The 17,683-nt window shown below is 40.8% G+C and overlaps 1 protein-coding gene across 2 annotated transcripts in view; it reads left to right on the top strand.

The window, feature by feature from the left end:
- The window catches only part of dcaf17 (ddb1 and cul4 associated factor 17), a 42,388-nt gene that overhangs the window by 10,947 nt on the left and 13,758 nt on the right, over positions 1-17,683 (top strand). For both annotated transcript variants that reach the window (XM_078228355.1, XM_078228354.1), the window contains exons 4-11: positions 521-611; positions 3,064-3,200; positions 7,820-7,898; positions 9,117-9,206; positions 11,687-11,794; positions 14,147-14,252; positions 14,348-14,490; positions 16,334-16,443. In XM_078228355.1, the coding sequence (XP_078084481.1) occupies positions 521-611; positions 3,064-3,200; positions 7,820-7,898; positions 9,117-9,206; positions 11,687-11,794; positions 14,147-14,252; positions 14,348-14,490; positions 16,334-16,443 (864 nt within the window). The remainder of the gene's footprint in view (positions 1-520; positions 612-3,063; positions 3,201-7,819; positions 7,899-9,116; positions 9,207-11,686; positions 11,795-14,146; positions 14,253-14,347; positions 14,491-16,333; positions 16,444-17,683) is intronic.

Here is a 17,683-nt window from a genome sequence, read left to right as displayed (position 1 = left end):
TTTGATTGCCTCGTCATTGTAAGGAGGAAGAGATGAGCTTGCTTTCCTGGGCCACTGCTCAGTTTGATACAGAGAATCTGCTGAGATATGGGAGTCTCCATTGAGCTCAGCAAAATGCTCATGCTACCTTGCCAATGCAGCTGACTTATCAGTGATGAGTTCATTTCCATCCGATGTTAGGACAGAAGCAAGTGTTGTGTTAGATGGACCATATACAGTCTTCAGCGCATTGTAAAAACATGGATCATGCCTCTCAGCTGGATGTTGCTGCTCATCAGCCTTTGCATTCCAGCACTCATTCTGCATTTATCTTAAAGCACACTGGTCGTCCTTATTATTTTTATAGGCTTGATGCTTGGATATTGACTGTGGAGCTGCTGGAAGACTTGCATATGTGAGGTGTTTCTGTTTTCTTCACTCCTATCAACCCAGTCTTGGTACTTGCACTTGATGAGAAGACTGTAGAACATACACTGCATCAGCAAATGTCCCCATTTATGTTGTTTTTGTTGTGTTTCAGCACTGGTCCTCAACCAACTTTGCTGTATGAATTGCCAAAACTTCACAAGTCTGAGAAGATTGAGGATGCACTACTTTGTGAGTCTCCTGTGGTGAGTTAATTTGGTACCTGTAAAAAAAAGAGTTATGAAAAACCACATCAGTACAGCAGTATTCCTTTAGCTGGATTTCCGAGAAACTTGTTAATGTCATATCAGATGAAATGAGGCAGTTTGCCCTCTATAGGTATCTGTGAGGAACTAGAGCCTCATTTTATTCAGATAGATTCCAATACAGACCCAAGTTGTGACCGAGCCATGCACCTGAACAATTGGGAGATGTGCGTGGTGCTGCTGTTGCTGAGATTGGGATCTTCAGGTTTGTTGGAGATAGAAATTAGCCATGATTTTTCTTTTAAATGATCTTAATCCCATGTCCATATAATTTCTGGCCTACCCCCAGAATTCGTACTGACATTTTGAATCAGCTTCTCATCAGTACCTTTCCACTGGGACACCAAAAGGGCAACAATTCAGAAAAATGGGTGGGAGGATTGGAACACCACTTCTGTCTCATTAAAGTATCTGCACCAGGCCTGCATCTACCCCAGGTCATGCTTGCCGGATAAACCCAGGGAATCCTGGGGCAACAAAGATAGGGCACAGAACTGACATCACGGACTTGTATTACTTGTTCCACTCCCCTATTCAAGAGAATGCCTGTTCCCTATATGTAGGGCAGAGGAAAATCCACTCGAAGCTCTTGAAACTTTTGTACTATATAAATCCACATAACTACTTGTAATTTTTCTATCAAATATTGTGGAAACTTTTAAACAATCACCTAGGTAATTTATTTCCGGTATATGAAATTAACAAATAAGTTTAATATGATTCTTTAAATTAAGAGCCATTTTTACAACATACTACGGACGCTTGAACAATGTGCTTTGTGAGAGAATGGAAGCAGAATGAGAAACATCTTTGAACCCATCCAAATCATTGATGGGAAGAATGACTGAGATTGCTTTTTGAGACAAATACTTCTATTGCCATCTTACAGACCTACATCTAAATCTTCATACTTAAGTGAGATCATGTCCAGTTTTTTTAAAAAGAGTCTGGGAGGGGGGAAAGCACAGTTAATTTTTTGAATTTAATGGCAGTTTGCTTCTTTGGGAAGTTGCATCTATGAAAGAAACTTTGGAGCGGAAATTAAGTTAAATGATGTCTACTTATTAGCTTTACAGTAGTCATATGGAGACGTAGGCCTTGAAATTACATAGTGGAATGCAAGTGTACAAATACTAAATGTGTTCATCTGAGAATCCTAAGCCCCTTATTTTTGTGGAGATGTTAACTTATTTTAAAGGATGAGCTCATCCACTAAAATATAAAATAGAAATTGTGGATGACTCCATTAATAAATCCATAAGTCTTATTTTGTAAGTTTTTATTCTGGATCAACATTTTAGCATTCAGTTTTTAGGCTTCATTGTGTAGTGGTCCTGACTCATCGCCAAACATTTTCAACACTTTGAATAAAAATGTTAGAAGGAAGTTCCTTTGTTGTGTGGTACCCCAGCTTGGCCACTTGTGGAATCCTGCAACAATGAATAAATTAAAAGTCAATGTAGAGGAGAAAATAGGATCACTAATAGGGTAAGTCAACAGTATTTATTTCATGTTAGGAATGTTTTCCAATAACTTCCAAAACCCTGTAGTCTCTTAATCTTACAATCCTGTTTTTCATTGACTTTACTTTTAAATATTTGCATTCAGATATTTAAATTTGACATTTTTCATGACTTCTCAAAAAAATGCAGTAATGCATTCCAACCAACAGCAGGGATTTGACTGACAAATGGCACGTAATATTTACACCACACAAGTACCCTGTAATGACCATCTTGGGAAAACCCAAAATCTTTTCCCCTTTCCCTCCAGCATCATCATTGCCAAGTATCCCACTGTCAATATCTTTGGGAAGTGAGGGGTGACACCATTGGCGATGCATGATCTGTATGTTATTATCTCGCTGTTAGTGATATTGAGTGTTTCTCCATACCCAGTTCCATTCCTCCTCATCAAAACGATGGTCTTGTTCTGACGTTTTTTTGCCCTGTCTTTGGCCATGAAGGTAAGCATGATGCACTAGGTGATGTGGCTACAAGAGACTAAGGATGGAATTTTCCTATCCCGCCCACCATGGGAATCGTAGCGAGCGGGATAGGACCATGCAAGGGTCCATTGACCTTGGGTGGCATTTTCATGTCTTGGGGTGAGTGCAGCTGGAAAATCCCACCCAGAGTGATGGAAACCAGAAGATGGAGGAAAGCAGTACAACTTACTGATTTGTTTTTCTCCTTGCCCCATATCTCCAAAACATCCTCATTTCCATCGCCCCGTAGACCAGTAACGTCGCCTAGTTACCACTCCATGATTCCGTGTGTACTGTAACAGTGTGCTTTATTTTGGGATTTTTGCTTTTGTTTGCATAAATTGCAGTTTACGGACATTAGTTTGATAGCAATTTCATAATTTTAAACATTCTTTTACACACAAGGGAGAAATGTTACCCAAACCATCAGACCATTTGCCATCACTCATAGCTCTGACAGCAAACAACTGGCTCATTCGTATGTCTACTAAGACTGCAGAAATTATAGAAAAAATCTACCTCTCATCTCAGTGGAAATTCAGGTATTCAAACTAACATTCCTTATTTAAAAAATTTCATGAGTGCAAGATTATTCCTAAATGGTGAAAAAACATAGTGGGTGGAATTTTACGAGATTTTTGAAGTGTCGGGTGGGCATGAAATTGGGAGAGTTTCAGATCCGTTTTTTTGGGCATGTTCTCTGGCCCAATCTTATGCGCTCTATCTTTAAAATTTTGGGCGAGTCCGTTTCTCGCAACAGAAGGCAGTGGGCGGAGCTTAACTCACCAGACAGCCTGTAGAGGGAGGTTGTTCAGACCTCTGATGCTGCACATGCGCATTAACAGTAGTAGGGGCCTGACAGACAGAAAGAGCTGTCAGGCCCCTACGATTACAGGCAGCCTCAAGTAACTCCTCCCCCCACAATTGCGGGGGCCTGCGGCTCAAGATGCAGCCTCCGTCGCCCTCCCTCCCCCACTGATTGTGGCTCCGCCGCCCTCCCCCACTAATCGCATGCAGAGTGGCAGCAGGCCCCACTGGGCATTGTCCAGGTGCCAGGCTGGCATTGCCAAGGTGCCAGGGTGGCACTGCCAAAGGGGCACCCCCACCTTGCCCACTGCCTCCCCGGTTCCACTGGCGAGACCAACTCGACTGTTCCCCGTTCATGGGGAGCTGGTGTTTTCGTCGCTGGAGAGAACCTCTCCCGGTGAGGCCGCAAAGGCAGGTGAGCCCGGACTATTGAGCACTGGGCTCACTACATACAAAGTACAATTTAAATAAATTTCAATAAATTAACCAGCCTCTCACTCATTTTCGGTGAGAGGCTGATCGCGCTGGAAATCTGGGTGTCGTAAAATTGCAGCGGTTGCGAAAACTGGTGCCATTCATGCTAGCCGCTTTATGCCTGATTTTGTGGCATTTTCCCGCTGCAAAATGGGCGTAAAGCAGTGGTAAAATCCCACTCAGTTTGTTTTCTTATCCATTCCAAAATTTGCTGTGGTAAAATGGCTTACTTATTTTTGTTCTATTTACTTCCCTAGGCTGGGTGGGAGGGTGGCACAGTGGTTAGCACTGCTGCCTCACAGTACCAGGGACCCGTGTTTGATTCTGGCTTTGGATGACTGTCTGTGTTGAGTTTGCACATTCTCTCTATGTCTGTGTGGGTTTCCTCCCACACTCCAAAGATGTGCAAGTTAGGTTAATTTGCCCCTTAGTGCCTCAGGATATGTACGTGAGGGGGATTAGCAGGGTAAATACATGGGGTTACGGGCATAAGGCCTGGGTAAGATGCTCTGTCAGGCAGTCGGTGGGCTGAATGGCCTCCTTCTGCACTTGGGCATTCTATGATTCTAGGCTAAGTTCTTATCCTCCATAAGTACTTTGGGAATCCGCATTCATTTGTACCAATTCATGTACATACAGTCCAAATTTAACATAGAAAAATACAGCACAGAAAGAGGCCAATCATCTTTCATGTCTATGCAAGCTGTTTAAAAGAGTTATCCCATTAGTCTGACGCTCCTATTCTTTCCTCGTGGTTCTGTAATTCACGCCTTGAAGTCTATCAATTTCCTTTCAAAGTTATTACTAAATTTACTTCCACCACCTTTCAGGCATACATTCCAGATCTTCATAACACAATTTTTAAAAAATCCTCATCTCCTGTACTGTTTTAATAACCTTAAATTCATGTCCTCTGGTTACCAGCATTCCTGTCAGTAGAATCAGTTTCTCTCTGATTTACTGTATCAAAATCCCTCTATTAAATCTCCCCTTAACCTTTTTTGCTTCAAGGGGAACAACACCTGCCTCTTTAGTCTGTCTACATAACTGAAATCTTCCATCCATTCTTTGAAAACTCTGCAAGCCCTTGACCTCCTTCCTAAAGTGAGGTGCCCAGAATTAGCCACAATACACCAGCTGAGACCTGTTGAGAAAGGAGTTTGATGTATTGGCCAAAGATATACAATAAAATTGTAATAAAAGGTAAAAAAAAAAGATATTTAAAATAGAAACGGGAAGATAACTAATCAAACTGAGGGTAAAATCCTTGCTCTGGATCAATTGCATACATGCAAATTAAGAGGTTTGAGAAGAGATAGAGCCATTGACGTGGGCACAAATCTCATAATGGCAGCTGAATTTCACAAGATTTGAACTGTGGCGGCGAGATCTCAGAATGAGATCTTCCCCGGGCATGAGCTTGATTTGTATGATTAACACCACAATAGCGGCCTTGACATTGCTACTTCTGCCCTCATCCTAACTTCCCACCCAGCCAGCGTGACGTCATTCTGGTGCGAATCACTGCTGGTTTTCAAAACAAAAGCTAGTCAAGATGACCATGCCGGGGGTGCACAGGTAAGAAAAACATTGATTGGTGAGGGACAGGCCCAGGCATTGCTCTTGGCACTGCCAGGGGGTACTGCTGGTAGGCCTCCTGAGGGGTTCCATTACAGGAGTTCCCCTTATTCAGTGGGTGGGGGGGGGTGGGGAGAGGGTGTTGCCTGATCTCGGAATTCCCGGCGTTTCCGGCTTTCTTCGGCCCCGCTCCTCTAGCTGACTATTTGAATTTCCTTCCCCTTCGAAATTGCACAGACTGCTAATCAATATGGCAAGAGAAGCCTACAAGCTTCACACTGGCTTTCTTGCCTGAGCATCTTTGGGAAGATTCCACCATTGTATTTATATAAACATTGCATTAGAAAAAGGAATAGTGTCAGAAGACTGCCAAGAAGCAAACGTGATTCCTATATGTAGAAACCAATATTGAGTGAGTTCAGGGAACTGTACACCAGTTATCTTAACATGTATGGAAAAATGCACAGAATCTTTTAGTAAAGATGTAATAGAAAAACATCTGGAAATGAGAATATAATAAAGGATACTGAGCACAAATTTTAGCAGGGAAGACCATGCTTGAACTCTTCAAGGAATCAACAGATTAGACAAAAGGTAGTGTGATGAATGTAATATCTTTGAATTGTCAGTATTCTTTGATAAGGTACCTCGTAATAGGTTCATAATTAAGGTCAGTACACATGGGGTCAGGGAACAGATGACAGAATGGATAGCAGGTTGACTATAAAACAGAAACAGAGAGTAAAGGTTAAGTTCAGCTAAACAGATTGGCAAAATGTGTTCCACAGAGATGGGTTCTGGGACCACAGTTGTTGACAGTTTACATTAAATTGCATTACATTAAACTACATTAATCATTGCCCCCTGGCAGTGCTGGAAGCAATGCCTAGGCATGCCCTCACCAATAAAGAGCTCTACTTAGCTGTGCAACCCTGGCGTGGTCACATTGACTTGTTTTCATTTTGAAAACCGGCTGTGATTTGCATTAGTGTGACGTCACATTGGCTGGGTGGGAAGTGAGGATGAGGGCAGAAGTAGTGGCATGGTGGCCCAGTGGTTTGCACTGCTGTCCCACAGCGCCAGAGACCCAGGTTTGATTCCTGGCTTGGGTCACTGTCTGTGCGGAGTCTGCATGTTCTCCCCGTGTCTGCATGGGTTTCCTCTGGGTGCTCCGGTTTGCTCCCACAGTCCAAAGACGTGCTGGTTAGCATTGGCCTTGCTAAATCCTCCCTCAGTGCGCCCAAACAGGTGCTGGAGTGTGGCGACTAGGGGATTTTCACAGTAACTTCATTGCAGTGTTGATGTAAGCTAACTTGTGACACGAATAAATAAACTTAAAGATTTGGAATTGGGAACCGGCAGCACAAGTCCTACATTTGAGGACAACACCAAATTGGGGGCTGTAGTTCATTTAAAAAGTGACAAAATACAAGGAAACATGAATAAATTTACAAGACGGGTGTTTAATTGAGATTTAATTTCAGCACAGATAAGCATTAGGTGGTGCATTTTGGGAGGAAAATTAAACATGCCACATCCTCCTGGATAATAAAAATCTAAATTGGGTAAAGGAGCAAGGGATCGAGGGTTACAGATGCACAAATCTCTCAAAACAGCAATGCAGGTTAATAAGGCCATTAAAAAAAGCAGACCAAGCACTGGGGTTTATTTCTCGAGGATAGAATTTAAAAGCAAGGAAATATATGTTAAACTTTATAAAACTTTTAGTGAGACCACAGTTGAAGTGCTATGCACTGTTCTAGCCGCCATAATATTTTTTTAAAAAGGATGTTAAAAAATGATTTGCAAAGATGATGCTAGAACTGAGAGGTTACAGCTATCAGGAATGTCTGAACAGATAACGGCCCTTTTGCTTGAAAAGAGCAGGCTGAGAAGCGGTCTGATAGAGATACCTAAAATGAAGAGGTTCAGTAGGGTAGACGTTGGGAAGATGTTGGTATTTATAGGGGATTTCAAAATTAGGGGCCATATAAATCCAAACTATTCACTAATAAATTAAGTTGTGAGTTCTTAGAAAAACTAATTTACCTAAGAATGCCAAGCCTATGAAATATGCTACAACATGGAATAATAGAGCCAACTAGCATAGATACATTAAGGAGAAGCTAGATAAGTATCTGAGAAAGAAAAGATAGAAGGGTATACTGTAAAGGTTATACAAAAAATGGGGGAAGGAGGCTCTGGTGGACAAAAACCAGCACAGACTAGTTGGGCCGAATAGTCTGTTTGTGCTTTAAACCTGTTTTAAAGTGATGTGGTATAACATTTGTATACTTAACAGGTATTTGACTTGGGATGATACTCAAGAGACAATAGTAGTCAAGACCACACAGAACAAAGTTACAGCTGTAGCTAGAGCGGTGAGTAGTGAAAATGATACACAGTGTGGTGGTGCTGGTTTATCTACTGTGCTGATATCAAACTGCACTGGATTTTGTGAGATTCTATACTTGTTATGGCTAATTAGCTACCGTCAATAGTCAGCATTCATTTTGAACACCCAACCATTGACTAACTTAGAGAGAAAACCTTTTGGAATTAGCAAGCAACTGAAGGCAAATTGTTTTTTTTTCCCTTCATTGCCACATGTTTCTCTGTGCAGGTAAAGACTATCAATGTTGTTAGCAATCCTCTACAAAGCATTTTCAACTTGTAACTCGAATGTGCACTCAAATGGATGCCACTTAGTTTATCAAACAATGGCAGTCATTTTGATGCAACCAGTTTCAGAAACAGGTACATTTTCAAAGGAAAATGAAAGCCATTGTTTAGCAGTAAACAATTTTGTAATGATTATACCAGAGTTTTTAATCCTTGTGCACAGTGATAATAACAATCAATGATTAGCACCAAACAAAAACTTGATATTAATGTTATAAAATGTTTTGAACGAATTGATTAATTCTGTCAAGTTGCTGTTCAGCTATCCTCAGTGGTAGCATGTTTAGATTTTGTTCTTGTATGTAGTAAAGTACCTTGAAATTCCTGGGTGGAGTATTGCAGGCAACAGTTACTCCTGTCACAACAAAAGCAGCCTGTTAGCGCACAAACTATTCTCATTACTGGGCCTATGCACAACATCTTAAAAAGTTCTTCCTGTTCTACCTATTATCTGCTCGAGGTGTTTAATTTTAAGCCTGCATTGGCACAATTTATTAATTGCATTAACCCTAGTAGTTATTTCAAATAAGCAGATAAATTCTAACTATACAAGATAACTACAGAAGAGCTATAGCAGACAACTCGTTTATAATGCTTTCCTATATGGCTAGCAGTCTCATACTGATAGCAGCAATTTGGGGCATGGGGTCCAAGGAGATTAACTTTACTGATAGGTTTAAAATGTGTTCACAAGGTTCAGGAGACCCCTTGTTAATTACAAACTGACATAACATTGCAGTGTCAAACCCGCATGGTGTGGCTCTCCTGTGACACCTGCGGACATTCTCATCATTTCCTTTTAGTTACGTTGGTCCCTGGTTTAAAATTTTTGAATATCAGAATGTTTTGTGCTTTCCGGTAATTGAATTGTTTTCTGGTTGCCTTACTTTTAAATAATAATTTTTATTGTCTTTCAGGCTGGAATTCAGCATTCCGTTTTTATACATTTAGCTTTGTTCCGAGTTCTACCTCTTACTTTTGTAGGAATGCTGGGTATTGACAAAAATGTAAGTTGCTTTATTTTTTTAAAAATCCTCATGCTGTATTCGGTGAATTAATTGAATCAAAAATTACTTCCTGTGTTTTTCTGTCTCTTATTTAACAATTACCTCAAAAAAGCAATTTATTTAAAGATAGCAATCCATGAAATGGTGAAATCTGGGCATTAGTCATGTAATAGACAGCTCTGTATTCATTCTTGTAGAGCATGTATTTACCACATTCGGGATCTCGTCCAATTTATGGGTCACCTTCAACCTTCAGCAGTTTGTGGCTGACCATCTACATACAAAACCCATTTATACTCAACTGATTTCCTATTCTGTGGGCGTGGAGTACACACTCCAAACTTGTCTATTGTGGTCAGGCATCGGGCCTACTTCCAGTTGGGTGTACTCCACACAGGCTTCTTCACAGTACTGATTTGCGGTTGTATTACATTAAACCAACCAACAAAGCATTGGCAAAGAAATCAAATTGGAGGAAATAAGTGTCTGACTCACTTATGGAAAATTGTTTGACCACTTCCTGCTTTCTGCCCACCTCATTAGTAGGGACACTGCCCCATTCCCATTTGCACCTCTCTGACATCAAGACCTCCAATTCCTCACTTCATAATTTCTGACTCCTACACCATGGAACTGTTAAAGATTCATTATGTACAATCCTTTATCAACTATTTAATTATCTCAGCAAACTACAATCTTCATTTTAGCTCAAATCATAGAATCCCTACAGTGAGGAGGAGAACATTCAGCCTATCGAGTCTGCACCACCGCTCGCCCGATCCCCGCAACCCTTCATCCACCTTACCTACACAACTCGGGACATTAAGGGGCAATTTAACATGGCCAGTCCACCTAACCTGCACATCTCACAGCACCAAATGTCCTGTACCATTGCCTCCAAGACCTGGCTATGCTTCAGAAACTATGGGGCGACACGATAACACAGTGGTTAGCACTGCTGCCTCACAGCAATTCCCGGCTTGGGCCACTGTCTGTGCGGATTCTGCTCATTCTCTCCGCGTCTGTGTGGGTTTCCTCCGGGTGCTCCGGTTTCCTCCCGCAGTCCGAAAGATGTGCTGGTTAGGTGCATTGGCCATGCTGAACTCTCCCTCAGTGTACCCGAACAGATGCTGGAGTGTGGTGACTAGGGGATTTTCACAGTAACTTCATTGCAGTGTTAATGTAAGCTTACTTATGACACTAATAAACCATCTTTAACTTTAAAGAAACTGAAGTATGAACCAAGTTCCCTAGATATGTGCCTCCGCTCCAAAGCAAACACCTCTCCATCCCTTGCTTCACATTTTCCTTTAACGCAATGACTGCTGCCTCACGGCCCCGGGAGCCTGTCTGTGTGGAGTTTGCATGTTTTCCCCGTGTCTGCGTGAGTTTCCTCCGGGTGCTCCGGTTTCCTCCCACGGTCCAAAGATGTGTGGGGTAGGTTGATTGGCCATGTTAAGTTGCCCCTTAGTGTTACTCAGAGGGATTAGCAGGGTATATATGTGGGGTTATGGGGATAGGGCCTGTGGGTGGGATTGTTGTCGGTGTGGGCTTGAAGGGCCAAATGGCCTCTTTCGGCACTGTAGGGATTCTATTCTATGATTCTACATTTAAAATCTAGACTTGCACACGCTTCATGTTTAACACTTATTTCCTCTCTGCTCTTGCCCACTGCCAAACCTGCCATGGGTGGGATGGGAGAATTCCACCCATAATTTCTACTAGTCTGTGGGATGGTAATGAATGAGCATTAGGGAGAGGTCAGCAAAAATACTTCATTTGTGGAGTATAAAAACTGACATGGATCAGTTGGAGTGAATGGCCTGCTTCTGTGTCGCTACATTTTATGATTCTATTGCAGCTCTTAAAAACATGTGACTGTACAATATATGTTCATTGTTTAGGAGTTGTATTTACACACGGATACTACATTTTTCTAAATATTTGGCCAAAACTGATGGTTGCAAGTACACTTTGGGAGTATCATTCTTGAATTAAAATACTTTCAATTATAAAACCAAACTCAATTTTACAATATTAAATACAGAAATTAACTAGGATAGAGTTCAAATAGAACAAAGAAAACTACAGCACAGGAACAGGCCCATCGGTCCTCTCAAGCCTGCACTGACCATGCTGCCCGACTGGACTAAAATCCCCAACCCTTCCGGGATCAGCCATGATCATAATAAACGGCGGAGCAGGCTCGAAGGGCCAAATGGCCTCCTCTTGCTCCTATCTTCTATGTTTCTATGAACCATATCCTTTTATTCTCATCCTATTCATGTATTTGTCAAGATGCCCCTTAAAAGTCACTATCGTATCTGCTTTCACTGCCCCCCCCGGCAGCGGGTTCCAGGCACCCACCACCTTCTGTGTAAAAAAGAAACTTGCCTTGTATATCTCGTTTAAGCCCAACATGTGATATTTGTGATTACTATAATTTAGTAAACCTTTTAATACAGCATTACATTTTACAGATATTTGGAAACAATGTGACAGATGCCACTGTTTCACACGGTTTGCTCATTGTGACGTACAGCATGGGACTGGTGAAGCTTTACAGTTTCCAGTGGATTGTTCAGAAGGTAAAATGAGAATGTAGTGTATGCTGGACAAGGCTGAATCTGTTGGACGTGACGCCTATCAATGGGAACAGCGCTGCTAAATGCAAAGTAGTATCTTAATTCAATGTTGCTTATTATTGAAATTGTCAAGAATAATGATTTCATCAGAGGAAAAGTGAAATAGGTTTTCATCAAGCAAAAAATATCAGGAGTTCAAGGAGTGTGATATAGATAACAAGTGAATTTAGTGAGGTATTTAAGTATAGTAGGTCAAAGGTAGATTAAACGAACATCAGCAAATACTCTTCTGGATTGGATTTTGGAATAGAAAGTATTTTCCAAGGAGGAAAATTAGAAGAACCAACAAACTGAAACTTTGGTTTTAATGAGAAACAGTAAATGAGGACATTGCAGGCGAATGCTACTAGAATGCCTGATATTCCTTTGACTTAATGTCTCATTGGAAGGATGTCACCTCCAACTTCGTAGTGCACTGGAGTGCACATAGATTACCTGCTCAAATTCTGAAGTGCAGCCTGAACCTACAACCTTCTGATTAAAGACGCAAATGGGCTACTAATTCAGCTAAGTTGTCATAGTATGTCAGTGGATGATTCCTTTCATCATCTTCCTGTATTTTATTGACAGTATTATGGTTAGTATTGTTCAGAATATTTCTCTCTGGCTCTTTCTAGTTTGCAAATATGTTTCCATTTTCTTTTTTTTAACCATATCAAAGTCAAGGTTCACTGTAATCTTTAGACTTTTAAAATTTAAGCTTGGCGTCCTCAGTCATGTTTGATTTTATCAGGTTTTTGCTTTCGTTTTATTTCAGTCTTGGCAGTATCCTGTACTGTAAAACTTCATCATTTGCCTTAGCTTGTCCATAATAATTTTAAAGGCCCCGAATGCAGCAGAAAACACAGAATTAATTTGAGTCTGACCAAAATGTTTCAAAATAATGGACTGGATTCCCTGACCTTGCCCGCAGCTGGGGTCCTCCAGTCCCGCTACACTGAATGGAGATTTGGCTGAGTATCAAATTCTCCATTCTCACTGGCAGCGGCCCGTGAACGGCTGGAGAATTTAAGCCAATGTTCCCATTAACAGGAGGACTAATAACCCTTGAGGTTTTCATTACTTTTTAAGAAGTTACTTACATAGCACAGTCATGTTATCTTGTATAATGTTTTGGTTTAACTGGTTTGTTTACACACAATAAAAGCTATAAGAAATTTGTTAACTCTGTGTATAAATTGATAACCTCTGAATCAATGATTCCCCCAACAAAGGAAATAGTGTTTCTTTATTTGTTTTACCGAAACTCTATAACTTTGAAAAATCTCTACTTAATTTGCTCCTATTCTTGTACCATTGAAAATTGCCCCAGTGTCTCAAATCTGTGCTCAAAGCTGTATTTTCCCATTCCTGGCACAAAATCAGTGAATATAAATCGCATATTCTCCAGTGCTTTCTGGAATGGGATCTCCAGAACCGCACACAGTTCTCCCTGGCCGAACAAAGGGCAGGATATTGTAAAATCCATGCCAGATGGCACAATGTTTTTTTTATAAACATACAACACTCTCAAATGGAAACCAAAAGAGTGGAATTTTCCCCTTTTGAAGCAGAGTGTTGCATTGGTATGAAAAGTAGCATTGGAGCCACTGGCCCCAGTGGTGCCTTTCTCTGCCGTATCATTAGCAACTTAGAAAAAAAAGCAAACCAACAACTTAGTTTTTTAGAGATTGGACACCATTTTATAGGCCGCTCTGGTGTATAAAATTAGAACAGCCCGCCCCCCCCCCCCCCCCCCCCCCCGGCACTGCCCGAGCTCAGGCATTTCCTTATCCCCCCCCTGAGCATTGTACTAACCTGAGTTCCTCCGACAGGTTTGTCTGTCAGGTGCATGCTGTGGGAGATCAGTCGTACTACACATTGGCATACCCTCACACCAACGGATAGGGGTAATGAGGCATAGTGGCCTGATAATTAGATTTAAATTTATCCTAATGGGACACTATTGGGAATCCCATTAGGTCATTGGCAAGGTCAATTGTGATGGGACTTCCTGCCGACATATAATGCGATTTGGGTTCTCTCGTGAGATTTTGTGCTCCTATCACCATTCACTCCCAATGTAAAAGGGAGTGCAAACTCTTAACCAAAGGGCGGATTTTCCGGCTGCACTCACCCCAAGACTGGAAATTCTCGCCCCAGGCCAATGGACCTTTGCATAGTCTGCTGAATTTTCTGTGCCACCTGCTACGATTCCCGTGGCAGACGGGATGGGAAAATTCCACCCATAGTGTTTAACATTGTGGTCTGAAATGTTCTTTAAATATAAATATCAACATTCTTGTCTTTACATAGTTTACACAGAAACAATGTACTCTTGGACAAAAGTGTGAATGGAATAACACAACTGGAATTGTGGGTGCAGCTCCGTTTGGAATTCCATGTAATATTAAAATAACAGGTATTTTAATGCAAAATCTTGTTACTTGTATTATCCAGAATTAGGATGCATTAGTAGCTCACTGTCAATATAAACATGAAACCCTATTTTTACAGATTGTCCACCTGTCCTATTTGAAGTTTCTTGTCTTAAAAGTGCTTTTCAGATTGGAGGACACCCCTGGCATTACATCATTACTCCTAATCAAAAGAAACTGGAAGGCATCTACCATATTTATTCGTTAAAGGATAAAGAACTGGTAATGTATCACAATAGCTCTGGATACTTCTGCAACATGGGTTTGCCGTTGGGCAGTATTTCTAATCTGTGTCTTTTAAAACCATGAAACCACAGAAGTTTAGAAAATAAAAAGAATCCATTCAATTCATCTTCTCATGTTTCTGCTGACTTTACACTGGAACAATCCAGAACTAATCCTACTGTCCTGCTTTCTCCCTTTAACCCTGGATCCAACTTTCTTAAAGGATGTGCTCGTCCCTGCTTCAACCATTTCCTTAGGTAAAATATTCCTTGTTCCAGCAACCCTCTGAATAACTACATCCCTCTGGACTTGTTTTGCCCTCTTGGTGATAATTTTAAGTTGAAAACTTCTGAGTCAATGATTCCTTAACCAAAGGAAATAGTGTTTCCTGCTTTGCCAAAACTCGGCTTAACTTTTTTAAAAAACTAATTAAGCTGTTTAATTCTTGTACCATTGAAAATAGCCCCAGTATCTCACATCTGTGCTCACAGCTGAATTTTCCCATTCCTAGCACAAAATTAGTGAATCTAAATTGCACATTCTCTAGGGCTTTCTAGATTGAGATCTCAAAAACTGCACATAGTTAGTTCTCTCTGGCCTAACAACGCGCATGATTTTCTCCTGTTGTTTCAGATCCCTGCTCTCATTGTCAAACTGCATGTGGAACATGGCTATGATTTCTATGAATTAGCCAGTTAGTGGCCAGAGGACAAGTGCATCATTCAATTAAGGACACCCAGCAGGGTTCTTGAATTTGGCAGGCCAATAGGAGACCCTCCAGTACTGAAAAGGCAACAAACTGCACTGAGTGAGGAAGAGGCATCCCAAAATGGAGGCACACTCTCTTCAACATTTTTAATTCAGCAAAAAAAAGCCGCAGCAACCGGGCCACCGTTGTGGAGGGTCAACCTCTCCATCGGATGTCCTGCTGACTACTTAAACCGCCTTCAGGAAAATGGCCAGGTTGAGGGGGATGGGTTGGTTGGATGGAACTAGGGAACCTGCATGCCGGCCTGTGGCACAAAGTCATGTGCCTGCCTTTGTGCCTGTCCCCATCCGGCCTAAAAGTCAGCCTGATCTTTTGTCTACTCAGTTCTACAGAGTTTTTGTTATGATTTTAACTACCTTGGACTTGGGGGCTCAAACATAAAATTTCATTAAAGTCTCTGTTCATCCACGTTGTTCAGTGTCTTACCCTACATGTGTACTTGTATTCCTTGGTTTTCTTCCCAAAAAGTACTATGTGACACGTTAGATTTCATCTGCCTCCTTTTTGCCAACCTCTCCTGGACTAATTAAAATCTTTTGCATTCCTCTTCATTGTTTACCAAATCTCCTATTTTTGAGTTGTTAGTAGTTTGTGAGATTGTGTTGCCAAATCCAAATTGTTCTTCCTGCACAGAGATAGGTAGCCAATTAGTACGTTTAAGGCCCCACCTAAGAGTCATTTTGCACAGGCACCAATATCGGAGTGGCTCCCTCTTGCTGCTTTCAGAATAACAAATGAGAATTATACTTCTGGCTTGTGGAGGTGGCTGTAAATTATCTCTGTGTGTCTGCTAGTTCAGTACTGCATTTTGAGAGGTAATGTGAATAGGGAACCAGAGTTATAGCCCGTTTTACAAGGATGTTAGGTGTTGCCTTGAAACTGCTTTAAGTCTGAGAAAGATGGCACAGTGAGAAAATTGCCGACAAAAATGTTTAATTGTTAATCAAAATTAGTGAAATTATAGCATTGCAGTTAGATTACTGCCATTTGTATTCTGACTGGTTTGACACTGCTTTTTTGACAGAATGCGATGAGGGATATAAACTGTCAAATGCACTTTTGTCCAATTAGGCGGAGAATGGAATTCAGGAGATGCAATGTTGTACATTAGATATTGACTGGATATATTTTCATCCAGATGATTCCGGAAGGATCATACATATTGGACCGACACAAATTAAGTAAGTTCATATAATTGCATTAATCTTTGATCAGCAAGTGGTCTGACTGTTCATTTTTAGTGAACGTTCTGCATTTTTCTCTCAAATACCCGCTTGTTTTCAGGTAGAAGTGGGTGGAAAATGGGGTGAGGAGACATTTAGCTGAATAATAAAAATATATAAATAGTCAGCCTCCCAGAAGAAATGGAAAGCAGAAAACCAATACAAGTATTAAACACAACCAACCTCAGTCGCTACAAATTTCCACTGAACAGGAGATTGAAAAAGTATATCGTTCAGAAAATCCAAACTTATGCTCAACTAGCAATCCCAGGATAATTGAGGTGCAAGACTAGATGAACTCAACCTGACAACATATTATCTATGGACCTCAATACAAAACGCAGAGTGCAGTTGACCTTTCGTTTTTATACTGTTAACTAAGGAGACCTGTAGTTTGTAATGTTTTGTAATTTTTTATTATTTTATTAAACTTTATTAAATTATTTTAATTTTTTAAATTTGATTTTCTCTAACTATACTATGAATGATGATTTCTTGTTTAATTTGTATTGTCATCACAATTCGACATTTGCTAGCACAGTGATTTAAGAAAACACAATTATCTGTCTATTATTATACAGATGTAGGCAAATCCAGTCTTTGGATATCTCGCTTGTGTAATCAGGAAACTTACCCCAAGATAAAAAATGAGAGATAAACTGAAGCCTAACTATAAGCAAGCCAGTGTGCTATTATAATATACTCAGCCATGGTCAAAATTAACTAAGTGCAAGAGACATATTGGAGCTTGTTTTACCAGAGGGGAAAAAAGCTGGAAAAACTGCCCCTAGCAGAAGGGCAAAAAATATATAAAATTCAGGGCCTATTCAGAAGAAAAAGCAGGGCTGACATCAGCAGTAGGGAAAAGTAGAGTCTATTATAAAGATGTGATAATTGGTCACTTAGAAAATAATGGTAGAATTGAACATGGGGTCAACATAGATTTCATAGTCATAAAGGTTTACAGCATGGAAACAGGCCCTTTGGCCCAACTTGTCCATGCCACCCTTTTTTTTTAAACCCCTAAACTAATCCATTTGGCCCATATCCCTCTACACCCATCTTATCCATGTAACTGTCTAAATGCTTTTTAAAAGACAAAATTGTACCCGCCTCTACTACTACCTCTGGCAGCTTGTTCCAGACACTCACCGCCCTCTGTGAAAAAATTTCCCCTCTGGACACTTTTGTATCTCTC

This window comes from Mustelus asterias, chromosome 14 (genome assembly GCF_964213995.1).
Source record: "Mustelus asterias chromosome 14, sMusAst1.hap1.1, whole genome shotgun sequence".
In the NCBI taxonomy this organism is placed as follows: Eukaryota; Metazoa; Chordata; class Chondrichthyes; order Carcharhiniformes; family Triakidae; genus Mustelus; species Mustelus asterias.
Note: the sequence above shows the minus strand (reverse complement) of the source record. Positions and strands in the feature narration are given on the sequence as shown.